General features: G+C 37.4%; 1 protein-coding gene across 5 annotated transcripts in view; it reads left to right on the forward strand.

The window, feature by feature from the left end:
- Positions 1 to 27546, forward strand: part of LOC122084357 (E3 ubiquitin-protein ligase CHFR) — a 54485-nt gene that overhangs the window by 12053 nt on the left and 14886 nt on the right. For 2 of the 5 annotated variants that reach the window (XM_042652540.1, XM_042652539.1), the window contains exons 3-12: positions 1399 to 1496; positions 9743 to 9804; positions 9909 to 10000; positions 10094 to 10217; positions 14176 to 14262; positions 18919 to 19009; positions 20047 to 20154; positions 26147 to 26247; positions 26353 to 26418; positions 26494 to 26581. In XM_042652540.1, the coding sequence (XP_042508474.1) occupies positions 1399 to 1496; positions 9743 to 9804; positions 9909 to 10000; positions 10094 to 10217; positions 14176 to 14262; positions 18919 to 19009; positions 20047 to 20154; positions 26147 to 26247; positions 26353 to 26418; positions 26494 to 26581 (917 nt within the window). The remainder of the gene's footprint in view (positions 1 to 1398; positions 1497 to 9742; positions 9805 to 9908; positions 10001 to 10093; positions 10218 to 14175; positions 14263 to 18918; positions 19010 to 20046; positions 20155 to 26146; positions 26248 to 26352; positions 26419 to 26493; positions 26582 to 27546) is intronic. The other 3 variants (XM_042652543.1, XM_042652542.1, XM_042652544.1) reach the window with 3 other exon arrangements.

Below are 27546 nucleotides of genomic sequence, written 5' to 3' on the forward strand. Positions count from 1 at the left end.
AAAAAAAAAAAAAAAAAAAAAAAAAAAAAAAAAAAAAAAAAAGAAGCCCAGAAAAGGAAATCTTTATTAGAGTGCTATCATATTCTAAAATTTCAGACGAAACATACTTTATTTGGTCCACCTATGACCTTGTGACTGAAATTTAAATCCAGTACCATGTTAATTATAAGTGTGGATTATAATGTGGAGTCTCAGTGCACGAGGCTCCTGCTACTGCAGGGTCTGGAGAGGGGCAGATGTACACAGCCTTACTCCGCTTTGCAGAGAGGCTGTAATAACCTATTGTTATCTACTTTTATAATGTAGATTATAATGGTTTAACCTATTTCTATGTAATTGATAACATTTTATGAATACATGTAAGTAAATCCTCTCCACAATCTTTTGAAGGTTGATTAATGTAATTTTGGATTGTAAATGCAAAGGGAAAATATTTAATTGTGTAAGTGTGTACTCGTCAAATTATTGTACATTTTAATAAGGGTAATTAGATCAGTACCATATATATTTTGAGAATCATATAAACAAAATTTTTGGACAATCCTTACATATGTTCGTCACTAATATTTAATGGATAACCTATAGATTATCCGATATTATGACCTTGCATACAAGGTTGTCTTCACTGGTCCTTGTAAAGGACATTTTCCTTTTGAGAAAATAAAATATTTAATGGGAAGCATTAAGAAATTTAGACTATATCAACTTATTCATTTAAAATTCTTTGGTGCAGGGTTTTAAATTTCTTTTGAATTCTTGCAACATTGAGGTTTCATTACAGTTTTGTCGCGGCAAAGAATTCTACAAAGCAATATACCTAAGTTGAATTTCGTGAGATAGGAAAGAAAATGTATAAATAGAGGAGAGATCGGAAAGATATAGAATATCTATGTGAGGAAGAGGGAAATAGCTAATATTTAGGAAGATGGAGAAGAAAGAGAAATGAAAAAGACAAAATTGTGTATAAATAACACATTTGAATATCTTTTGCTCCTTGAGATTTTGACTCCGTCTTGAAATCTCAAATAAAAGATTCAAAACATTGTTTCAGACAAGTTACATGATAGTTTTCCCAATCCCTCTACACCCTGCAAGAATTCTCTCCCCAATTGCTTGAGCCCTAATCCCCATATCTCTGGTGGTTGGGATCATGAATATAAACTTGAAATGTATTATGATTCAGTCTCAAGGACTTCGGGTTAGTTGAACTCTATGCTCTATATTGGAACACCATTCATGTTTAGTTATCATTGAAGACTTAAAATTTTCTCCCTAACTTTTTTGGCTCCATAGTAGGAAATTTTATGTGATCTTATCATTTTAGTTTCTTATTTACCACTTTTGTTTCTTTCTTAGCTAGGATTGACTTGTTTCCTTTTTTTGGTTCTATTGATATAGTTCAGAAACTATAATAGTCGATGAAACTGTTCTTGGGAGAGAAGGTACAGTGGTAATCAATTGTGGGAGCGAAATAATTTCTGGGCCAAATAGAGAAGGTAAATACTTACTCATGTTGATGATGTATTTTATTTTGTCAAGTGATTGTTAAGGTAATATTGTTAGTTCTTACTCAAATTGATAATGTTTCTCATGATATTTCTGTGAAAAGTGGGAAGGCTAGCATTTGCTGATTTCTTAACCTTTAGACTTTGTTTATAAGTTGTTTGTAATTCTTGAGATAATTTTTTGTTTTGGGTGAATAAATTAATGCATTAAAAGAAGGGGAGGAGAGTACAAGGGGAGATTACAAACCCAATAAGGGGAATCAAAGCCCAAAAAGGACTACATCCAAGGCACAATGGGCTTGAAGACTCAAAAACATGTCATAAAAGACGTCCATTACATCACAAAAGTCCACGTGGGTTTAAAAATCAAGCCCAATTGGGAAACACAACTCGAAACACAAAACACCACATAGGTAGAGAGACAAGAACCAAGAAAACCAAATTAAAGAAGAGGGGCAAACAAGACAATTCCAAGTAGGGTTCCACCAAACCCTACTCAACATGTTTCCACACTTCAACATCCTAGCCGCCAAGACAGATTCGGAGCTCTTTTGGCGAGAAAGGCCGCCACGGCTGTGGGGTGCTGGCCTTGTGGAGGGCCATGGCCAAGCGTGAAGCTGGCCAAGCGTTGGTGACAGTTGCGGTAGGAGAGGTGCCGGCCTTGCAGAGGGCAACGACAAGGTGGCTGTGGACCAAGCATAGCTGACATCCTTGCGGGCTGCTGGCCATGCAAGTGGCTGGCCTTGAGGGTGCTGGCGGAGCAAACGAATCATTCTGGGAGGAGATGGAGAAACCGGCAAAACCAAATCTAGGCTGCGGCTTGGTCAGCGGCAAGTTACACGAACTAGGCAGCGGCTCATGGATAGGCTGCTGCAGCATAGAGCGGAGATAATTGTTTGAGATGACATCTGCTTATACATCATGTTGATTTTGGAATAATGTCCCTGACAATGTGGTGTCAGTCTTCACTATTCAATATAATTCTCAGAGTTTTGGCATTGCTATTGGCTAACTTGCTTGTTCAAATTAAGATGACTAATTTTGTATCATTATTAGTTGTTAAAATTTTATGAGAGGATTAACTTTTCTACTTTTTTTTGTTTCCCTTTTGAATCTTTCTCTTCATATCAGTTTGAAGCTCCCTTTCCTCGAGTGACATAAATGCTTGAATTGCTTGTGACAGATTATAATTCTGAAAAGACCATAGACATACTAGAGAGCATACTCAAGAATTTTGAGTTTTAAACCTTTTGGTGGAAACCATGCCAGGAAAATTGTATTGCATGGAATGCTGAACTACGAGTGTCATCTTCTTCACAGTTTGAATCAAATTTTCAGATCTAGAGTCTTGTTTCTCGGTTTGTATTCTGAGATACATGCTAGAGATGCATTTATTATGCACTCTGTTTTACTAATTTCTGCCATATTTGGGATATGGATTTGTGAAGGTATGCACATCTTTATAATGGTGCTTTCCTCTGGTTCATTCAAGGATTCAGGTATCAGTAATAGGGATTGGATTGGCCTCTACCAATACTGATCAAAATTTGTCTGGGTCTGTTGATCTGGCAAGGAAAGAAAATCTGGTCAATGGTGTTCCACAATAAAAGCTTTTCGACCAACAGTTTGTTAGATTCATTGGTAGTTGTTGATAATAGTGCTAATATTAGCGCCTACGTCAGGGACCATTTGGTCCTTGTTATGTTTGTTTGGGTCTTTTTGGGATTTTTCTTATGTAAGTGGGGGGCTTTATTGTCTTTCCTCTTGACCTAATATTATATATTCACAAGAGAACCTGAGATTAGATTCATATTGAATTAATCTCAGGTTGCTCTCTGTTCTTGAGACTTCCTTTGGTTACTTCATCTTCTTCCACTCTTCCTCTTTTCTTCACTTTTCTCTCTCTTTTCATTCTTGTTTCTGGTTTTCTGGTTTAGCTACAGCTTCTGAGATTGTAACATGGTATCAGAGCTGCTGTAGTTAAATTAATCGAGTTTCGAAGGGAAGAAATCTGCTGGTTAGGATTTAGAGGTTCTTCTTCTTGGTGCGCAGCCACTCAATGCTGCAACTGCTATTATCTAATACCTAATGAAGTGATTTTTCCTTTGTGAAGATCTACCTTGCCTTTATTGTTAGAGTAAGTGGTTGATTGCTTGATGATTTGACGCCGCCGCCTCTCCTTCTTTTATTTTACTCTACCTATATGATGGTAGTCAAGTTTGAGGCTGCTGTTCTTGATTGATTGATCTAGTTTATCTTGCCTATATGAGTTGTTTGATGCATATATGTGCTTGCTGCCGATAGTGCTTATTGATGCTTATGCTTGCTTGTTGCCGATATATTTTATTAATGCCTACATGTTCAGATCTGAGTTGTGGTATGAATGTTGGATTGAATGTTAAGTTTCAGATCTGAATTGCATTATTACCTATCTGGATACGTTCATCCTATTGCTTGCTAGTCACTCTACTTGATTGTCATGGCTGGGATTGTGCCTGCTACTATTTCTACTGTTTCTTCTACTATTGCTTCTTCTGCATCGGATAATATCAATATCCAGATCACCTCTATCAAGCTCAAAGGGAGCTCGAACTATCTTCTTTGGGCTCAGTCTGTTAAGGTGTATTTATTAGCTAAAGGCAAATTGAGCTAATACCACTTCTGAGGCTCCTTTGCCTGATGATGCTAAGTATGACAATTGGATGAAGGAGAATGCCTTGATTCTAATATGGTTGTGGAACAGTATGGAACCAGATGTAGCTGCCAATGTTATGTTCCATTTTACAACCAAGGGAGTATGGGATGATTTTGAAGGAAATATACTCCCAAGATAAGAACATGACACGGATCTATGACGTATATGAGAAGCTTTTCCAGTTTCGTCAATCTTACAAATCACTCTCTGAGTATTATAGTGCCTTTAAGGGAATGGTGAGCTTAATGTCTTCCATCCTCTGACTACTGATATTGATAAGTTGAAGGCTCAGCGGAATGAGTTCTTCATTTCCAAATTTTTGGCCAGTCTGAAAAGTGATCTAAAGGCAGTAAAGGGCCATCTACTTGTTGGTGATACGGTTCCTACTTTGAATGATGCTTTTTCACGACTACAGCGTATCACCTCTTCATCCAAATCTGATCAGCCTTCCAGAGATAATTTTGCATTCTTTGCTAACTGTGGCCGTGGGTGCTGTCACGGAGGAGGACGTGGACCTATGGGTTGAGGTTCTAGTGGACAGTCCTCGGATCGCACCGGTTGCCAGTGTACTTACTGTGGGAAACCTAACCATACTGTAGAGAGGTGTTGGGCCAAGAACGGTAAGCCAGAGTGGGCAACTCAGTTAGCCAATCATGCAGTGTCCGATGATGGTACTGATACTGTATCTCCGACGACTACTACACCTATACCTGCTTTAGGAGATTCTTCTTAATGTAGGACTAGATTTGACAAACCAAACTAGACCCAATACTGCAGGAACTTATAAACCAAAGAACAACCAAAATCCACCAAGTAACCCAACGGCAGTATACTAACAAATCTGGACAACAGGTTCTAAAACCTTGCAGTTGATCCCAACAGCTTCAAGAAAACCTCAACAGTAGAATAATAAACAGCATATGATAATTTCAAATTACTATTAGGTGAATTGGTCCATTCAGGAACAAGGGTAGCAACTAACTTCATCACAGATTAGGTAAAACCAGAATCGACTCCACAAAACAGCAACACAGTGAACTCAGAATTGCAGAAATCAGTTATCACTAGTTGTAGGACTAAATAGTAGCAGAACTGGGATATTAAATAGACAACAGATTTCAGCAAGGCAAAACAGAAACAGAATTCAGATCTGGACAGACTTAGCATTCGGCTAGAATTTAGAGAAACTTCATAACTCAAAATTCCCTGGTCTGATTGGTCCCAAATTAAACACAATCATAGTTTCAGATCTCTTACCTGATTTGAAGAACCTTGCAATTAACTTTGAAAAGAAAGAAATAATAGTTGAAGAGACCTCTTGGACTTCACGCCGCAAAGAGTCAATTGGATCAAATACCAATTCCTTCAGCCTTGATCAAACACAAGACAACTCTTCATGAAGAAGACAATAGCAACAACAATTATTTTTTTTTTATCAAAATCATTCTAGGCTTTTAGGAGCCTCCTCTTCTTTGGGAAGGGAATTACAAAATAGAAGGTTCCTCAAAAAGGAAATGAAATATTCTCCTAATAAAATAGTTACTAAAAATTAAAATTAGAAATTAGTGAAAAAGGAAGCTAAATACTAATGACTTGACTCAATTAATAACTTGACTCCTAAGGAAACAAATATAACTCAAATCAAACCCAACTAAAAAGGAAACTAATGAAAAAAGGAAACTTACTAGTAATCCCGTACTCATTACTAGACCCCCCCCTTTTAGACCCATAAAAGTGGTTTATTAGACTCAAAACATATGGGATCAAAGGCCCATGTATGGAACCCAACCCTAGGCTTATTCCTAATAAAACAAGCCTATTTTGATAATTAATCTGCATCACTTCTACTAGTATGCACGATGACATCAACCAGTTACTCCGGTGCTTGTACTCTCTTGAGGCTTCTTCTAGTACATCCCATAGTGCCTCCACATCCGCTGCTACCCTTGCACATGCAGGTACATCAGCACTTCTTTTCACTACATCTACCCCCTGGATCATTGATTCAGGTGCTTCTGCTCACATGATTGGTAAGTCATCACTTTTCCAGACCTTCTCATCCAGTACTAGTTCTACATCTGTCATTCTTGCTAATGGTACATCCACCCCTGTACATCCACCCCTGTCCTTGGACATGGTACTATTTCTCCTACTTCTTCACTGCACTTATCGTCTGTATTACATGTACATCAATTCCGTTAAGTCTTCTTTCTGTGAGTCAATTGACTAGATCTCTCTCAATTGCTCAGTAACCTTCTTTTCCTCTTATTGTATTTTTTAGGATCTTCACTTGAGGAAGACGATTGGTGGAGGGTGTGAAAATGATGGATTGTATTACCTCAACAGTGGCTGTCCTCCCACTTCTGCTGCCGCTATTGCTATTGGGGATGTCTCTCCATTCTAATGGCACTGTCGTCTAAGACACTTGGCCTTCCCTAGATTACAGTTTTTGTTTCCCAGTTTTCTACATGTTTCTAGATAAGAGTGTGAGGCCTGTGAGTTGGGTAAACACCATCGGGTGTCTTTTCCATCTCGATCAGTGTCTCGTAGTCCGTTGTTGTTTTCTTTAGTTTTTTCTGATATATAGGGTCCTTGTAGAGTTAGTAATATACTTGGTTTTCGTTATTTTGTTACATTTGTAGATGATCATTCTCGCCTCACATGGCTTTACATGTTAAAGGACAGATTTAATTTTCTATCTGTGTTCCAAAATAAATTCAGTTTGGCATTTTTATTAAGATTTTTCGTTCTGATAATGTTTTAGAATATGCTCAAAATGATATTTCTGACTTTTGTGATACTCATGGCATGATTCATCAGACTAGTTGTGCATATACCCCACAGCAAAATGCGATTGCAGAGCGCAAGAACCAGCACCTCCTAGAGGTAGCTCGGGCTATTATGATACATATGCATGTTCCTAAGCATTTTTGGAATGATGGAGTTTTAACCGCATGTCATTTGATTAATTGCATGCCTTCTTCTGTTTTCTTGAATAGGTCTCCCTTCTCAATCTTATACCCTACTCTACCTAGTTTTCCTCTTCCTCCCGGGTTTTTGGGTGTGTGTGCTTTGTTCACAATCTTCATATGCATGTGGATAAGTTGTCTCCACGGGCTACTAAATGTATTTTTTTTTGGGCTACTCTTGTACCTAAAAAGGATACAAGTGCTATAATCCTATTACTCACCGGAACTTTGTAAGTGCTGATGTGACCTTTTTTGAAGGTATTTCTTTCTTTTCTTCACAGGTGTCTCAGTCTACTGAGGAGTGGTCATTTACCTCTCCTCCCATTCCATTCCTTATACCGATTCCTGGTACCCCTAGTACCAGTGCACCTGTTCCACCTCCTTTACAGGTTTATCGGTGCAGGGCGAGGGTTGGACAGTCTAGTGGCGAGGTTATTGATCCAGCTACTACACATCCTCTATCGCTCTCTTTCTCTGGTGAAGTTCCTCCTTCTGATCCATCTGATGACTTACCAATTGCTAGTAAGAAAGGTATACGTTCTTGTACTTAGAAATCCTTGGCTGTTTACCCTATTGATGAGTTTATGTCTATCTCTCACCTTCGACCTTCTATTCATGATCTTGCTCTTTCTCTTTCTACTAATCTTGTTCCCCATTCTCATATTGAGGCTCTCCATGGAAGGGTGCCATGGATGTAGAAATGGATGCTCTCTTGAGTCGTGGTACCTGGAGTCTCGTAGATTTACCTCCTGGTAAGGACTTGGTGAAATGTCGCTAGGTATATACTGTTAAATATCACTTTGATGGCTCTGTTGAGCGGTTGAAGGCTTGCTTGGTTGCCAAGGGTTACACTCAGACTTATGGTGTTGATTACTTTGAGACTTTCTCCCCAGTTGCTAGACTTAACTCTGTTCGCATTCTTATCTCTCTTGATGTCAACTTTGATTGGCCTTTATTTCAGTTGGACATCAAGAATGCATTCTTGTATGGTGATCTACATGAGGAAGTTTATATGGAGCAACCTCCCGGGTATGTTGCTCAAGGGAAGAATAAAGGTCTGGTGTGTCGCTTACACAAAGCGATCTATAGTCTCAAACAATCTCCTCGGGCATGGTTTGATAAGTTCAGTGCTACTATAGTCACTTGTGGGTTTTCTCAGTGTTACTCTGATCACTCTGTGTTTGTCGCCACATGGGTGACAAGTTAGTTGTGTTGGTAGTATATGTTGATGATATCATCCTTACTGATAATGATGAAACTGGAATTTCTGAAGTGAAAAGGCATCTCCAACATCATTTTTAGACAAAGGATCTAGGCTAACTTCATCTGATATTGGGATGCTCGCATCCAAGCCTGTTGATATCCCCATGGATCCTCACCAAAAGTTTGGTGTTGATGATGGTGAACCTCTTTAGGATATACACCAGTACAGAAGTCTAATTGGCAAGCTAATTTACCTTACTGTGACTCGTCTTGATATCTCCTATGCTGTTGGAGTTCTCAGTCAGTTCATGCAGTCTCCTTAGAAGGCTCATTGGGATCCTGCTATTTGTGTTATTCTCTACCTGAAGAGGACCCTTGGAAAAGGGCTAGTGTATCATCCTAATCGGCACATGGATCTTGTTGGCTACTCAGATGTTGATTGGGTTGGCTCTGCTAGTGATCGGAGATCTACCACTGGATATTGTACCTTTGTTGGAGGTAATTTGGTCACGTGGCGTAGCAAGAAACAAACCACCATTGCCCGATCTAGTGTAGAGGCAGAATACAGAGCTATGGCTCATACTACAGCTGAATTGATGTGGTTGCGTTCGTTACTCTTGGAGTTGGGATTTCCAGTAACCAAATCCATGCAGATGTATTGTGACAACCAAGCTTCTGTGTATATTGCTAGCAATCCGGTCTTCCATGAGAGGACCAAACTTATAGAGGTGGACTGTCACTTTGTTCGTGATGCTGTTCTAAAGAAGCTGATTGAGACTCCGTTTGTTTCATCAAAGAATCAGTTGGCTAATATGTTCACTAAATCCTTATTTGCTCCTAGCTTCCATAGTAGTTGTACTAAGCTGAGCATGGGAGATTTATATGCTACAGCTTGAGGGGGAGTGTTGATTTTAGTGCTATTCCCAAATAGGGAATAGCGCTAATATTAGCGCCTATGACAGGGACTATTTGGTCCTTGTTATGTTTGTTTGAGTCTTTTTGCGATTTTTCTTATGTAAGTGGGGGGCTTCATTGTCTTTCCTCTTGACCTAATGTTATATATTCATAAGAGAACTTGAGATTAGATTCATATTGAATTAATCTCAGGTTGCTCTCCATTCTTGAGACTTCCTTTGGTTGCTTCATCTTCTTCCTCTCTTCTTCACTTTTCTCTCTCTTTTCATTCTTGTTTCTGGTTTTTCTGGTTTAGTTACAGCTTCTGAGATTGTAACAGTAGTTGTTCCTGTCCCAATATACTAAATCCTACCTATGGTTGCTGATTGTGCTAGTCACTAGAATGCTGTAAATATATTATAAATAAAATGTATAATGGACCATGGACTGGCTGATGCTCTTTTATTTGGTTTCAGGTTACCTGAGTTATAGATTTGAAGTAATGCCAACCCAGGAACTTTGCAACAGACAGTTAAAGGTCTAAAGTCACCTATAATTCCTGGACCTTTAAACGACTCCATTGAATCCCTTGTCATTAATATCATTATTTGATCGTTCCTTCCTTTCTTTCTGTTGTGCTAGATCTCCTTAGATGTTGACCATGCTAAATGTAGCATTTGCTTGAATATATGGCATGATGTTGTGACTGTTGCCCCTTGTCTCCACAACTTCTGGTACGTGGTCCACATATCTGTTTCTAATATAAGCATTTCGATTTGATTTTTCTTCTTCATATTACGACCAAATCCTTCTTTTTGTTATTTTAGCAACGGTTGCTTCTCGGAGTGGCTAAGGAGGTGTCAGGAGAAACGGTCAAGTGTTCTTTGTCCTCAGTGTCGAGCAGTTGTATGTTATGTTGGAAGAAACCATTTCTTGCGCAATATCGAGGAGGTATTTTCATCTTATGCCCTTACATGATAGCTTCAGCTTTCCTTTAATTCTGTAGTATCTTTAAGTTTGATTAAATGGCCAACATGAATTGCAGCTTAGGGTCAAGTTAAGGTGGTGTCTGGGGTAGATTGAAATTTCATGGAAGTGTTGTTGGTCAAAACCCCAATTCCTAGCTGTGGGGTCATGGAGCAACTTTAAACTGGCTGTAGGTGGGTTTTGATTTCATTTTGAAGTCTTCAGGGTTTGAAAATTGGGTGGAAATTGAGGGTTGGTTGTGGGCTTAGATTAATGTTTTAAATGCAGCTTAAAAATATAATAAGTAGCAGAAAATTCGTAAAGAAGCAAGAAGAGAAGGGATCGGCAGTGTTTACCTAAGCTTTTGGAAGCAAGTGATTTTTTGGCTCTATGAAGCAAAAAAGTATTATTGGTGTTTTATTTTATCTATTTATGAATTTATCTGTATTCGATAAAAGTTTCTTGCATGGACACTGTGGGAAGCAATTCCCACATGAAGAGCCTTCTACTGTGTGGATTGACAGTTGCTTTGGATAGATGGGGAACATTGTGGATAGGTCACAAACTCACAAGTCAAATTTGGCAGCCTCTCTCAATCATATAATCTATGTGGGACTTTACTCCTTGTTTTTCAGTAGTCCCTTCGCTTCAAACAGTCCAATCAAATTTGACTTCTAAAGCAATATATTGACATGTATAGAAGTCAGATTGGTATTAAAATTAATTAATGACTAATAATGACATCAGCAATATGTCCACAAAGTTTCAGGCCCAATAACACATGAGTGAATTAAGCTGTCCATATGAGGAGTCTCACATATTGTTCACGTCAGAAACGCAATTTCTTTATCTATTTATTATGGGTTGTTTTGGAGGCCCAAAACTTTCTTTCAAAACCTTTTGCAAATGTTACCTTATCATGGTTCATATCAACTAGATCTATGGTTGAAGTGATTGCACTCTGAAAACTGAGAGAGTCCTCCAGTTGCAAATTCGTTGAAATTCATTAGCTTGTGAACAGAGAAACAATGACATTTATAGGTGCCTCCATGGAAGTTCCAGGTCCAACCTCCTAGGTCTCAAATTCAACTTGTCTATAAAGGAGAACCTTGAAAAATTGCTTACATTGGACTGAACCTAACGAACCGACTTGATCCTAAACGAGACAAAAAGAGTTGACCACTTGACTCAAACCAATGATGCTCTTTACCTAAATACCTAAAAGAAAGTGAAACAAGGAAAAAAATGAGAATACGGTTGGCCAATTTATCTCAGCTACATGACACAATTAACATCCTTTGATATGCCCACACGTGGTTCCACAACCTTTTAAACTCCCACATGGCCTCGACATCCTTATGGTAATTCTTATCGAGGCTTTGGACATTGGTATTGTGCCATAAGGTCTTACTCTTCTCGATCTTTGTGAAAACTTCAACTTATTCACAAGAAAGTTGATGCATTATCCCAGCATTTGTTTCATTCATTCAATGTCATCGGCAAAAAGCATACACCGAGGGATCTGATCTTGGATATCTCTAGTCAATTCATCTATATGCGCTTAAAGCTGATCATTGATGTAACCCAACAGTAATTGGGAATTTATTACTCTGGTCCCCCATAATTCTTACATTAGTCATCACACCATTATACATATCTTTAACTATGTTCTGAAACACTTATTTTATCTAGTACTTGCTAAAGTAAATCTCTAGGTACTCTATCATAAAATTTTTCTAGGTCAATAAAGACCATTTAAAGATCCTTCTTACACTTCTTTAAATCTTTCCATGAGTCTCCTAATTAAATAAATAGCTGCTGTAGTTGTTCTTCTTGGCATAAAACTAAATTGGTTATTTGTAATATTAGTTACTTGTCTCAGGCAAGTTTCATTACACTCTCCCATAATTTCATTGTATGATTCATAAATTTTATGCCTCTATAGTTGTTAAAACTTTGAAAATCACCTTTATTTTTATAAATTGGAACCACAATGCTTATCCTCAATTCATCTGGCATTTTCTTGTGCTAAAATGCCACATAGTCCTAAGCTCTTCCGCACTTTATTGGAACCATCTGGACCTCAAGCCTTACCTATTTTTCATCCTCCTTAAAAATTCTTTTACTTTAGGCACCATAATTCTTTGCATATATCTATGACTTGTGATTTCTTGATGGTTATTGCAATGTTCTAGAAACTATTACTCATATTGTCTTTGTTTATGAACTTGTGAAATAGTCTTTCCATCTCTCTTTAATATCCTCATCACTTGTTAATACTTTATCATCTTCACTTTTAATGCATCATCTAATTTGGTTGAAATCTCTACTCTTCCTTTCCTTAATTTTAGCTATTTTATAGATATCTTTTTCCCCCTTCTTTGTGCGCAAATTGTTATAAAGACCCTCGCATTTCTTAGTTCCTACTTTTCTCAATCTTCTTAGCTTTATTTCTAGTAAATTTATAACTTTTTAAATCCTATTTATCCTTGGTCCTTTGCCATGTCTTAAAACTAGATTTCCTAAACTTAATGGCTGCTTGAACCTCATCTTCTCACATAGATGAATGTCGTTTTCCTTTAGATTTACCTAGGTCTTCTTTAGCAATGTTCTTAATACACTAGTAGTCATCTCTTCACGCATTATATTAGTGTCTCCATCAAAGGTCCCTTCTTCCTTGTTTGACCAATTTATGAGTTAGTGCTTTCAAGTTTTCTCCTTGTAAGCTCCTCCATCTTATCCGAGGGAAAAGAATCTCACATTTCTTACGATTCAGCGTTAAGAACATATTTATGACCACTAATCTAATTGTGTGGTTTAACTCTTCCCTCTTTACATAACCTACTGGCTCTTCTAGTCAGAAAAATCTATTTGGCTACTATTTTGCCCACTTTTGAAAGTTACTACATGTCTCTCTCTTTTCAAAGTATGTGTTTACTATGGATAAATCATAAGCCACAGAAAAATCTAAAAATGTCCCCTCATTTCTTCCCCAAGACCATATCCTTCATGAATTCTTTCATAACCTCTTCAATATCTTTCAACATGTCCATTTAGACTCTCCCTAGAGGAATTTTTTCTCCTTGACTAATCATTGAATTAATCCATCCATGTGTTCCCAAAATTGTAACTATTTTCAACCAATCCTATTTGGGGTGCACATTGATAACCTCTTTCGCTAACACATGCTTGATGGATATTATCCTGTCAACAATTCTTTTCATATCCTGTCATTTTTAAAATCTTTATCCACTACTGTTTCCACCCCACTTTTATTACCTTTTCCCCTAGTTTACCAAAGTTTAGAGTGATCTAATTCCTTAGCCTTTTTACCCTTCTATCTAGTCTCTTGAATACATGCCATGCTAATTCTTCTTCTCCTTAAGCATCTATCAATTTTGGACTCTTTCTGTTAAAGTTCCTATGCTACAAGATGCTAATCTAATCTTACGCTTTTGGACTTGCTTCTTTACTCGCACTCATCTATGGCACGAGAACCATTGCCTATTTGTTATCACAATCGGGTGCTAAGGCGGTGCATCGCTTATAGGGGAATGCAGTAGCTAACCCTTGGTCCCATGCTCACTATTCATTGCACCCGGGTCTAGTGTAGCGCGTTGCATCCAGGGGATGCCCTAACATATAGTCGAAAATATAAGGTTTTAGGATTTTTTTTATAGTGCCAGATGGCGACCTAACGCACCAACCCTCCTTTAACCAGGCTTGGGACCAAAAATTAGGCCTGAGTACTTTTACGAAAATGCCTTGGTGAATATGACTGCTATAACTAATTTCTGAAGCCAAGTTCTGATATTTATTTGGATGTGTGATCGCATTTTCAAGCATTTCTTCCTTCATGTTCTAGTATTTGAACATTCACTTCCGTATACTATCATCCTATCATCCTTATTGTTTATGCCATTTGCTGTAACTCATTTTGTAGAATATACTTCAAAGTGATTCGTCTTTAAAACGTTCCAGCGAAGAAGTTGCAGTTCTAGATGCTCGGGCATCTATCAAGTCAAATCTTGTGAGTGATACTTTTGTACTAAATGGCTAATCAAGAATATTTAAGTTATAGAACACGTATTCCTATTCAGATAATTAGTTACCGGCTTGCTAATGATTAAGTTTATTGTTTGTAACTAGTAACATATGATGCATGTGGGCCTCTCCATGCATGGATTTAGAAGGTAATTTTCAATTTATATGTGAATAAATTAATTTTACATTGTTTACTTTGCAAGGTTTCTCAAAGAAATAATATATAATCATTTTGGCATTTTGTCCGTGGAACTGGATACAAATCTTTCCAAATGAATATTGGGTGATGCATGCAAGTTTCTTTGTTAAAGTATACTGTAGGGGTATTTCTGGTATTCTTGTTATGTTGGTGGTAATTATGTGATGTTGTCATATACATTAATTGGAAAAGAAAGCATGCCCCACCCTCGAGCAGATTCCTTTATAATCTTCTCACATAGTAAACAGTGGGGCCCACACTGACACACACACGACACACACACTCTCTCTCCCCCCTATTCTGACCATGTGGGCTCCACATGGACCCCATATGGATGATACCATTCTCCAGCCCCTCGTTGGTTTAGCATGCAGATTTCTTTTACACTGCCCTTGTAGGAAACCACCCCGTACATTAATTTATTATGAATAAAGCTTAGTGGGGTCTAGTAGGGTAATCCGAGCCCTGCCGATCTCCTTCTTCCCCTACTCTCTCTCTCTCTCCCTCTCTCTCTCTTTGCTTCTCTTGTTCTCTAGCACTGTTAGAGATGTTCTGAATTCAGTCGAAAAAGATTGACACATATAACGATTTAGGCTTTCTAGTACTTTTCATTCATGAAGAAGGAAGAATAGGATGGGAAGCCTGAGTAGAGGCTGCAGAAAGTGCATGAATTGAGAAAAATTGTCTTTCAGAAGTGATGGGAACCTGGGTTCCAAAACAATGTAGGTCACTATGGGCCCACTGAAGTGCTGAAAATCTAATTATAAAGGAGCAGTGACATTCTCATTATTATTCAGAATATTTCACTACCCTTTTGGGTAGGAAACAAGAGCAGAACCTTAAAATAACTTGATGGGAGGATATTTCTTGGATTTCAGAACATCAGAGGATAATATAGACTCAATGAAGAAAAGAAGGGTAGATTGGTAAAACAGAAATAATACGTCCTTGTAATTTCCAAAAGTGTGGCCATCTTCAATCTTAGAACATTAAACCATTCACAAAAGAACCTGAACAGTGATTAGGGAATGCTTCAGCCTGAAAGAACTTGGTCGATACTGCACCAATTGACTTGAAATTTCAGGATTATGTAGGTTGCTAACCCCTTGGACTCTGGAGCCCAAGTAATACCAGACCAGAGTATTAAGTCATAGCTTTCAATTACATCTCTGAAACGGCATCTGGCAGTTTAGGTTCAGGTATGATTTCAGATGAATATCTCACAGCAGGATGGTGGGGGAAAGGCTCTAGAGTGTAGGTCGCCCTAAGGGTGGGTTACAGGCCCCAAGATTTGAGGATGAAAGGAGAAGACTTGAGAGAGATCAAGTTCTCTCTTGACAAGCCAAAATTACCATCAGAACAGAGTTACACCAATAATAAGGAAAAATAACTATAGAAACTGAGCAGAAGAAAGAGAGAGAGAGAGAGAGGAAAATAAGGAACAGTTTAGAGGGAAATAAGGAATAGTTTAGAAGAAGACAAAGGAAAGGTTTTAGGGGAGGGACCAAGCCTGTGAGAGAGAAGCTAAAAAGGAGAACCCTGGCCTAGCTTTGTGCAGCAGAAATGTAAATTTTTATTCCTCATTCGACTACTCTTATTTCGATGGGTTTTAATTACACATATGACAGAAAGAAAAAAGAGTCTCCCTATCAAACTCTAAAAGGATGGTAGCGTTTGAAACAGACTCCAACCCCTACTTATCAGCTACTAAAAGGAATAGGAAATAAAGATTAACAATTGACTGAAATAATTCCTAATTAATCCTACTGGACCAAATAACTGCAACAAAAAGTCTGCATTAGGGTTGGACTCCAGTTGTTTCTCAATCAAAGCCTTGAGGCACAATCATGGATGCCATTTCCAAAATGATAACTATGGAATGAATTGGTGCCATATTGAAGTTTTGGGTGACAGACAATCAACAAATTGGAGATTACTTGTTTGTAGAAACTAAAGTTACTTTTGGTTGGATATTTGTTTAATGCTCCCAAGTAAGCAGGGTAACTCAAAGAAATGGTGTTGGAATCTAGGCATAAGCTGCTTCTTTTGTAATGGTGTTAGATGGATAGAACATAGAAGTGAATAAGCCAGAAGCAGTGGGTTAGTATTAGGCTGTAGAATTCAAGAACTTTCTTGTTTCAATGCATCAGTAAAGTAACAATATTGAGGTCCAAAACTGGTTAGTGCTAAATGGGATCCTTACCTTATTAGTCCTTCTCAAGACAGATTATGTAATGCCCTTGTGGAGATGATGGTGGGATTTTTCCAAGAAAATCAATTCCTGTGAGTAATGGGCCAACTGATCAAATGCGGATAACCTCTTTGTCAATAACCACTCCTTACTAGGGTTTATCTTAGAGGATAAGAAAAAGGGAAATGAAGAACTGAAGAGGCTGAATTTCATAAAGATGCTGAGATACAGGGTCTCAAGAGACAATTTAAGAAACTTGATCAAATGATGTCAGAATCGGATGAAGTTTGAAAATAGAATGAAGAAAAATGGAGATCGTTGTTCAGAAAAATCAGTTTCTTACTCAAATTCATGGAAGATTGTTACAGGTGGCGTACTCGGAGCACGAGGCTCCTGCCATTGTGGGGCCTGCGGAGGTTCATAACTGATGCAGTTGCACGATGAACTTAGGAAAAAAAAAATCTTTTGATTTGGTTTTCTTTTGTTTTAGAAACAATTTCTTTGAAATTAGTTAGTTTCTAATTTTAGATTAGTTTCCATTTTAAGTTAGTTGCCATTAATTTTTTGATTTTTTTCTTTATATTGGACATGTAATCGATGGAGAAATTTCAGTTTTAGAATTTGAAGTTTGAAGTATAGGAATTTTGGTATGAAACCATGGCTGCCGTGAGTTGTTCTCCCCTCCCTTGACTTTCTTTTTTTTTCCCTCCATTCTTTTTTCTCCTACTGTTCATTCTCTCTATTGGTCGATCCCCTGTTTTAGGCGATAAATCCAACCTCAGATTAGTGGATCGAACTCCTTGGTGCTTGACCTGGTGGGGCTGAGACTTGTGTAAGTTCCTTCCTCTTGGGCGACATAACACCTCAAGCTCCAGCTCCAAAGTCCTTCCATGCTGTGAGAACCCACAAGGAATCATCGCTGGTTCTGCAGGTCACCGCCAGTAGCAGGTTTGTGTCACAGGTTCTCAGTTGTTGCTTCACCTTTGGGGTAGACTGCTATTGATCTTCATACCTTCAGAAGGGAAGAAGGTTCGACTGAAATCTGGAAGTGATTCGAGCTGTGGTGACAAACTTCTCCATCGCAAGGCTTCTCCTATTGCCGCTGGTTCTTAGTTCTATCGTGACCTAGGGAGGAAGAAAGACTGGTTTCCTAAAATCACAAGTAAGGACAGATATGTATAATTATAGGAAACCCCTTTGTTCAGGAAATTGTGTTCTAATAAATCCTCCATACTTTAGTAATTCCAGAATGCTCCCCTCTTTTATTTTTCTATTCCAGTTTGACCCTACTATTTATTTTCCTCTCTTTTAAGCTCTTAAATTGTTTATGAAATTACAAGAATACCCCTCAACCATTACATTGAGTTTTTAGTCATTCTTGTGGGCCCTAAGCGATCCGATTTCAGTCCTTGATCCGGATCCAGATCCGGATCCGCATCAATAACGTACGCAGCCTTACCCCCACTTCGCGGAGACGCTGTTTACTGACTCAAACCAATGACCACTTAGTCACAATGGAGCAACTTTACCGTTGCACCAAGGTCCACCCTCTATGGAAGATTGTTACAGGTTTGTTTTCTAAATGAGATCTTGGAGAGAAAATTTCAATTGGCAATGATATTTAGGGGAAGCAATCAATTGGCTGAATTTCTGAAATATAGAGAACTTGGAATACGCCAATTTGAATTTCACAATTATTAATAAGTAACTAAAAATTTAAAGAAAAAAAAAGAAGCTACTGTTTTGATGCTATACTGCCATTATAATTCGGGAGCGTTATATTCAGTATTCATTGAAACTCTGACTGGTTCATTCATCTGATTTTCATATACAGGATTAAAGGTAATAATTATAATTCCGTGGGACAACAGTGAGTGTGCTTCTTCCTATTGAATTCTGAAAATTGGTAGTATTCTATGACCTGCATTTGCAGACTCGTAGCTGACTCATACTGAAACTTGCAAAAGACCTTACTTTTATCTAAGCATGGACTAGTTAAACAAAGTGGCTTTGCCACATGGAAAGGGGTAGTTTGGGTAACATTTGGACACTTTTTGTGTAGCTAACTCAGTTGCCATTTATCAGAATTGTTCCTGAATCATTATACTCTGATGAGTAGTTATTTTTTAGATCGATTTCCATGTATTGATTGTGTTCTGGTGACTATATAAATTTTAACTGTTCTAATTAGGTACTGTATGACTATGTTCACTACCATTCTCATATACATTGTATTCATGACACATTTTCAGGTAGTAAGGACTGGAAGAACTGGTCGAAAAAGGTCATATACACCACCAAATGAGGAAAGTATTGGACCGGAGTTTCCTTGCCCTCAATGTGGTAATATTAGCTTCTTACACCAATTTTCAGTGCGAATTTTATATCTTATTACTTCAACTGCTAGTTTTTGTATTACTTTCATTGTCTATCACATATGTTGTATGACAGCCTAAGCCATTAAAGGTCTACAGCTTAATGTTAGGAATAGTGTATTTTTCTGCCATTTGGACTGATTATTTGGCAGCTTGACTGTCGTATATATTTGGGATTCCCTTGCTAGGTTGGCTGTCAAATCTGGTGTCCTATCTAAACCAAATGGCCCCCTATATAGGATTTTCCTAGTTTTTAGTGAACTCCTGTCGAGTTTACTTCCCTAGACTATAACATTGTATTTTTCTGCCATTTGGACTGATTATTTGGCAGCTTGACTGTCGAATATATTTGGGATTCCCTTGCTAGGTTAGCTGTCAAATCCGGTGTCCTATCTAAACCAAATGGCCCCCTATATGGGATTTTCCCAGTTTTTAGTGAACTCCTGTTGAGTTTGCTTCCCTAGACTTTTCTAATTTTTTTAAACCTCTATAACAGCACATTGGGATTTCAGGTGGATGTCAGATTTTGACTATGGTTAGGTGGTCAATATGTAAAGCATGTTTGCAGGGTTGTAGGAATCAAGAGGGTAATCCACTCTTGCAGTTCCCCAAACCCAACCCAGAACAGAGTATCACTAATGAAGGGAAATAACCGGAGAGGAAACAAGAAGAGAGGAATTGGAAGGAAGAAGAATAGAAAAAAGTGTAAGAGAAATCAAACCTGAGAAAGGGATTGCCTTGTTTTTGCCCCCTCCAATGCCTAGGGTCGCCTAGACACCATGACAACTATGATTCCAATGTCTAAAAATTGATTACAACTATATGCGTATAGGAACTCTCTTAAAACTGAAAATTGGCTCCAACAAGGAAACTAAAACTGAAACCAATCTCCTACATACTCCCAAATATAAAATAAATAAAACTCTGCTTGGCTTATTTACTTTTCATCTATGTTCTTAGCTTTAATTTTGTTCTTCTTTTAACTGATTTAAAAATAACGAACAGGAACTGAATTTGGTGGGTTCCAGTGTAATCAGACTACAGCTCATCTACAATGTCATGCATGCGGGGGAATGATGCCATCCAGAACTGATATTAGTGTACCACAACACTGTAACCACTATAACCATCTAATGAGAAGTTTATTTGATCTTATATGATTTCCCTTAAAAGTTTGATATGCTTTTTCTGACTGCTTAAAAGTAATCAGTTCTACTTGTATGGAAGGCCTCAATGTCATGGTGGAAAGTTATTGATAATTATTGGATTAATCCTGGCCAGTTGAACACAATGACTTTCGAGAGGTCTTTTGGGATAAGGCTATTCTGATAACTGGGGAAATCTCCATGTCAAACACTGTAGGTTTTTGGGTCCCAGACGTGGGAGTGGGTTGCATATGCATTGGTTGGTTCCTTTAATTTTTTTTGTATTTGTAATGGGCCTGGTTATAAGCTCATATATGGGGTGGTCTTGGACTCTTGGGACATTGATTTTTGCCAGAAATCTAGTAATGTTTGGTGTCATTAGTTAGAGTCTATCTAGATCTGGTTTCTTTATCAAAGTTGAGTCTGAATTTACTTTTCTAGAGACTTATTTCTAAAAATACACCACTGATGATCAATTGTAAATATGATTTTAGGTTGATTCATGGTTGTCAAGGCGTTTAGTCTCTTTCTTGGGTCCAAGGCGACCGCATACCTTGTTTCTTCACTTGTTTACATTTATGTTTATTGCTTTGCATTTTTTTTTTTTTTTTTGAATATGTTTATATTATATCTCATGCTTTGTTTATTAGATGTTGGTTAATCATATTACGCTGGTACTATCATAATTATATCATATTGCAATCATGGTTTTGAGTATCCTTCCATATCTATCGATACTAACCAATATGTATCGTATCTTTAACGTACCGATATGATACCTAAAAAAAAAAATTGGTATTAGTACATGTAAGAAACCTCATCCTTTATATATAATCAATCAAATGCCCTTATTCGTCATACTTTGTTCTCCTTTTTATACATGACCTATTTTACTTATTACTTATTTATAGTGCTTTTATGCTTCAAAGATGTATTTTATATATATCCTAAGCATTTTCATATGTTTCTTAGCCATTTCCATATGTATCTAGCATCTTTCGTTTCTTTGATACGATATGATATATCTCTTAAAATCAACCTTCTGATATGATACCCAATACTGATACTTTAAACTTTGATTGCAATGATTTGACATCTATGTTACATATAAATATAGGGGATAAAGAAGCCTGAAAGGCAGTGTGGATACTGTGCCCAGATTCAGGGGGTGAAATGAGTGCCTTGCCCCTCATGAGAGGCAGACATCCTGCCCTCATTGATGCTTTTGCACATGCTCCCATTAATCCCTGCTGGTGTAGGGGTCACACTGCCTTTCAGGGAGCCCTCTGCCTAAATATAATTATATAAAATTATTATTGTTATATTCATATATTCATTAATGCATTCCTAAAGTGCCTAGGCAGACACCTTGTCACCTAAGCGTTCTCCAGTGCCTAGGGTTGCCTAGTCGCCTTAACTATGGGTTGATTATATTAGTAAAAGTCATGTGCGCTTTCTTGTTACTTTCTTTCTGCTGTTTCTACTGCTGCTGCATTCTCCTCCAGTTAATTATGTGACATTTAGTTAGTGCTAATCATCAGTTGAACTCAGGTCTGATCATTTTCTTAGATCCTCCTTAATGTAGTTTTGCTGCTTCATTCAACCTCTGTTGCATGACCAGCTTGTTGGCTGATTCAACAGGTCTCTTTTCTGGATCTGATTTGAACTTCAGTTCTATTTTTTGTGCAAAAAAGGCAAAGGTAGGACCAACCCCAGTCAGCCCCCTCCGGAACCCTGCTAAAGTAGGACTTGCACTGGGTTATGGCCCTTGTGAAATTTCTGTTTTGTTATTGCACAAATTAACTTTGTTTTATCTCTCCTCTGTTTGGTTGGACTATTCTGGTACATTTAAGTACTCCTTTTTGCCCATCAATCTTGAAGTTGAATTCGGAGCACAATTGACTACTGTCAGATCTCAACACTCATGCTGAGGGAGAAGTTTAGCTTTCTAAATCTCATGGTTCTCTAGGCCTCTATAGACCTTCAGTCCAAATTTGTTTCAATTGTAAATCAATTCAATTTAGTTCTTTCAATTTCTCCCCATGGCATAAGTTGCTCCCATCTTCAAGTATTGTTCTACTGAAGTTTCTAAGTGAAATCATTTTTCTTCTTCCTGTTCCAGTTTTGAGTTAGGGTACCATTCATTATGAGGAAGTGAAATTAGTTAATCGGTTTGAGTTGGGATACACCAAGATTTTTAGCCCAACAGGATTCTTTTTTGTGAATACAAGATATCAGTTCCTGCATCTGTCATAGGGAAAGGGATAAAATGGGTTAGTGTGGGTCAAGGTTAGGGAAAGAGAAGCTACAAATTTATTTGAGTATGGAGATGATGACAAATTTTTGGGCTGGTTACATGCTTTATCTTGCTGTATAGGTAGCATACTTAAATTTTTCTGGAATCATCCTAATAGGCTACCATTCTAGTTCTATATCCATATATTGGATGACATTAGAGAGTATTTTGGTTAAGTGAGTTCTAGAGAGTTATGTGAGAACATAGTGCTAAAAAACTACTATAACAGGTACTAATGTGGTGAAATAACTCCCCCAGGTTCTTCTAGTCATTATTTACATTTTGTTACTTATTACTAGTAATAATTTAGATGGGGAAAACGAAGAGCAAATATTCCCTTGATGCCCCAAAAATCTTACATGTTGCGTGTCTGGTGGGCCTCATATTTGTCGACATGTTGTCCACAAGATCATTTATCATCCGGTAAGTTTCTGCCATATCCCATTTTCTGATCTGGAGATATAAAGTTTCAAAAACTGGTTGAGAACTCAACTTCAACTTTCTTTGACTTGTATTAATACAAAAGCATCCTTTAAACTCAAATTGCTATAAACTTATCAATAGACCACATCAGGACCCTCTTTAAAAATCATTTCCTTCTATCTTTTTAGGTTATTAGAACCAACCATGATATGAAGAGGACCCAAAACTTTGGAAACTTGGTGGGCCCATGCAGTGGAGGTAAGACCCGAAAATTGAGGCAAGGCTAATCCAAGGGTAGAGCTTCCTATCCATGGTCAGTTTGACAGAGAAAGCCTCCACACGCCTCAAAAAATTCTGATTGTTAATGAAAGCGCACCCTGATGGGCCCGCATAAATTACCTTTTCCCTCATTTGTGGGCAAACGTTTACGAATATCTAGTGATATGTATATATGCATTACTGTGTGGAAGGGTGGAATTTTATCTACAATATGCATTTGTATCATAGTAGTCATGGCGCCAAGGCGTTGGAGGGCTTCCTAAGCGTTTAGGCGACATTTGGCTGCCTTAAGGTGAACAAGGCGACTAAGTGTTATTTTTTGTTTTCCCTCTTTTCTAACATTATTTAGTATACTACATATACCTTGTATCATAAAAGATCAACATTAAGACACATCATGTCATCAAAAATCAACATTAAGCCACATCAAATCATAAAAAATCAACCTTAAGTCACATTAAGTCGTAAAAAATCAACATTTAGAGAAATGTTCTTGTTCTATAATAGTTTGACTAGTTAAATATCTGTATTCTTACATGAGACATTTTGTATTAGGTAGAGCACAAAACCATCTTTCTAATAAGTTTAAGGCCCTCTTTGGTATCATTTTTCTTTTAGATTTTTATTCACAAAAATGGTTTTGGTTGCATTTGGTATCATTTATGGAGTTTGTTTCTATTTAAAAAAAAAATGATAAAACACAGAAACCAAAAAGAGATCAAGAGTCATTTATGTGTTTTGGCCAAAATTGATCTTCAGTAATTTTAACGCTAAACTTTAATGAACACGTACTTAAAGTCCCAATATGGAGGGGTAAAATAGTTACTTGCTTTGTGATCAGAAATCTTAGCCACGTGCCTTCTCTTCTGCAGTCCAAAGTGGAGAAAGAGAGTTATAAGGAAGATGGGTGAAGGGAACATCTCTTCACTCATTTATTCATAAAACCATTTTACACTTAGGGATACCAAACTATTTCTCACAAAAAACTATTTTTCTCAAGTAGTTACCAAACCATTTTTATGTTTTGATAAAAAATAGTTTTCATTAATGATTTTTTTTTTAAATAGGTAAAAATCAAAAAGAAAAATGATACCAAAGAGGGCCTAAGATTATTTAAATCTGAGTTTTAATGACAAAGTTATGCTTTGGTCAAACTTATTTTAAAGTGTACGAATTCTATTAAAATTTCCTAAATGAAAATAATTTTATAAATATTAAAACAAAAGATTATTTTGCCAGAATTTTGGTTTTAGCAATGTTTACAATGATAAGATTTTTGAAATTTTCAGAATTAGAAAAACCCTAGCATTTGAAAGTTGAAAATTGCCCCTACAACAAAAAAATTCGGTTTTTGTTCTTGAATTGGGGGTGTGACTTTTTAACAATGGTTAAGTTGCACTATTGCAACATGTTGGTCACAAGTTCAAAACCTGGAAACAACCTTTTCTGCGAAGCAAGGGGTAAGGTTGCGTACAACTTGCCCCTCCTAGACCTCACAGTAGCGGGAGCCTCGTGCACTGGGTTGCTCTTTTTATTGGGGTTGTGACTTTTTATCCTTTTAGAATTTAACTTTTAAACTATTTTTATTGGATTCAAATAGGGGGTATTTGCTCATTTTTTAATAATATATTAACTAAATAAAATAACAAATATAAAAACATTTACATACTGTAATAAGGCAATAGTCACCAAGACTCCAACTAGGTTGCCTAGACCCCTACTTGCCGCCTAGGTGGTGCCTTGGCAACTATGATTCTTATAACTATATATTAGGGGGAAAAAAAAAACATATGGATTGAAGAACAGAGCCTATTTTAGTATTTCATATGTCGGCTTATTAATTTTGTGGGTTCATTTGTAATGGACCTAAATTGAAGGTTCAAATATTGGCGCTTAAGGGGGGTGCAGCGATTTAATTTTATTTAAATAGTCTAGGCCGTCTATGACCCCAGCCAGTAGATCAGTTAAGTAATCATTAGTTCAAGGAGAGTTTAATAGTTTGATTAGGTTTCTTGTCTAGCTATTGCTGACTGTCAGTTGCAAACACCATTAACAGGTCAGGTTTCTTCTTCCTGGTTTCAGTTATTATGTTCTGCTATCCAGTATTTATACCTGTTCTTTGCTGCTATCGATTTCTTCTGGTTTATCAATTCGTACTTTGATTCTGTTCCCTGAGTCTGCTCTATTTATTGCCCTTAAGTTCTGGTTGTAGATCTGTTAGAAAATCACTTCTGTTTTTTTTTAGTCTGGTTCCTGTTCTGTATAACCTGGAATAAATGTTAGACAGACAAGGGTAAACATACAACTTGGGTGTGGCAAAACATTCCATTTCTTGCATTCTCATTGGCTTATATGAAGTGCTGGACATGGTTATGGCTCATAATTTTAAGTGTCCAGGTAACATATCCTGGAATTTAGACCACCAGAATTCAATCTAGCTCAACAGGATTTCCAAAGAAGCCTTAGTTTTCTGTTAATTGGGCCATTATCTGCAGGCTATTTTTTGTCTTTTTATCCCTGCCTGTGTAAAAAAAAAAAAAAAAAAAAAAAAATATTATTTATGAACTGTAAAACCTACTTGGTTTCTCAAATTATTATGATATACAACATAATACTTGTGTACAACGGTATGGTTGCTACATTGTGACCAAGTGGTCACGGGTTCGAATCAGGAAATAGCCTCTCTGCAAAGCCGGGGTAAGGCTATGTACGGTAGACTCTCCCTGGACCCCACAGCGGTGGGAGCCTTGTGCATTGGTATGCCCTTATAATACTTGTGAACAATATATTGGTTATAAGAGATACTAAAGCTTTATTTAAATTATTAATCTTGTTTGATGTAGTGTTTGGATTTGATTGAACCTATATCTTCGAATTTGCTTTTGATTTGGTGTTTCTTTGGATTTTTCTATTTCTCTCTCTCTCTCTCTCTTTTCTAAGAGTTTTTTCTATCCTCTTGCAGGTTTAGGATGTGATAGAGCCTTTTGTGCAGCATATTGGCAGTCCCTAGGGGTTGTTGGAAGTGACTTTCACTCAGTTTGCGTTTTTGGGAACTTCAAGCCTGTATGCACTAATTGGTTCAAAGGCCTAAAGCATTAACATCTCCCAAAATATGCACACATGTCTACCTCTCTGTAATGCATTAACTAATTTTTGGTGTCTTTACAGATTTCTGAATGTGTTATCTCAAGAATTCCTTCTTCAGCACACCAAAATAATCAATTCGAGCAAGATGTATGGATTCCTGTGCTTGTACCATAAAATTGAAATTCTTTCTTTTGTCTCTCACAAAATAATTTGTTTTCTCAGATCACAGAAAGGTGCATTACGCAGACTGGGAAAACATTGCAGGATATTATATCAGATTGGATCGCAAAGTTGAATAACAGAGAAATTGGTAATTGCTCAAGTTTTTATTTATATTTTATATGTAGAGTTTGAAAGTCAGGTGATGGTTAATTTTGTTAACCTGTTTGTTTTCTGTCTATTTAGTTGAAATATTGGTATTTGGCCATATCTGAAGCATATATAAGAATATTTTAATTTTGTCGAGACTGACGCTAATCCCGTATCGCTAATCCTTGAGCCCGATAGGGGCATTTTGGTCCAATCTTGTTCATCTTTGTGGTTTTAGGGTTGCCTCCTTGTGTGAGGGGCTGTATTGTAATTGGGGATATTCTTTTTATGCTATATATATCATAATGACCTGCGATCAGACCTATTCTGGACTGATCGCAGGCTACTCTCACTTTGGGGCTGTTATCGATCTCTTCTTTATTCTCTTCTGTTCTCTTCTTTTTCTCTTTTCTGATTTCTGATTTTGGCTACAAGGTTTTAATATTGCAACATGGTATCAGAGCAGGACTAAATCAAATCGATTGGCTAAACAAAAACCATCGCTGCTGATTTTGACCTAGCTGTAATCTTCTCTGGTATGCAGCCACTTTTTTGCTGCATCTACTACCTGGTTCTGACCTAGTTATCATGATATAAGTACAACTAGGTCTGTCCACTATTACTACTTGCTTCGGATGTGTACTGGTTGAGGTCGAGACTTTTCTTTCCCTGTTTTTATGGCTGCTGCTTCTGTTTCTGCAGTGTGTACTGCTGCTGCCCCTGTTTGTGGGTTTATTTGCTGTTGATATTGAAGTTGCTGCTGTCTGCTGTTTTGCCTACCTATGCTGCTAGTGTTTTGAAGTTGACTTGTGCTCACTCTCAGGCAGAATCGACCCCAAACAGCAGCGTCATTCCTTTAAAAAAAAAAAAAAAAAAAAAAAACCCATTTCTGTGCTGTGTTAGTACTACATGCGCTGGTTGCTGGTTTTCAGATCTGAAGTTCTTCATAGTTGAGACCAAAGACAT

The sequence above is a fragment of the Macadamia integrifolia genome, chromosome 7 (assembly GCF_013358625.1).
Source record: "Macadamia integrifolia cultivar HAES 741 chromosome 7, SCU_Mint_v3, whole genome shotgun sequence".
NCBI classification, from domain to species: Eukaryota; Viridiplantae; Streptophyta; class Magnoliopsida; order Proteales; family Proteaceae; genus Macadamia; species Macadamia integrifolia.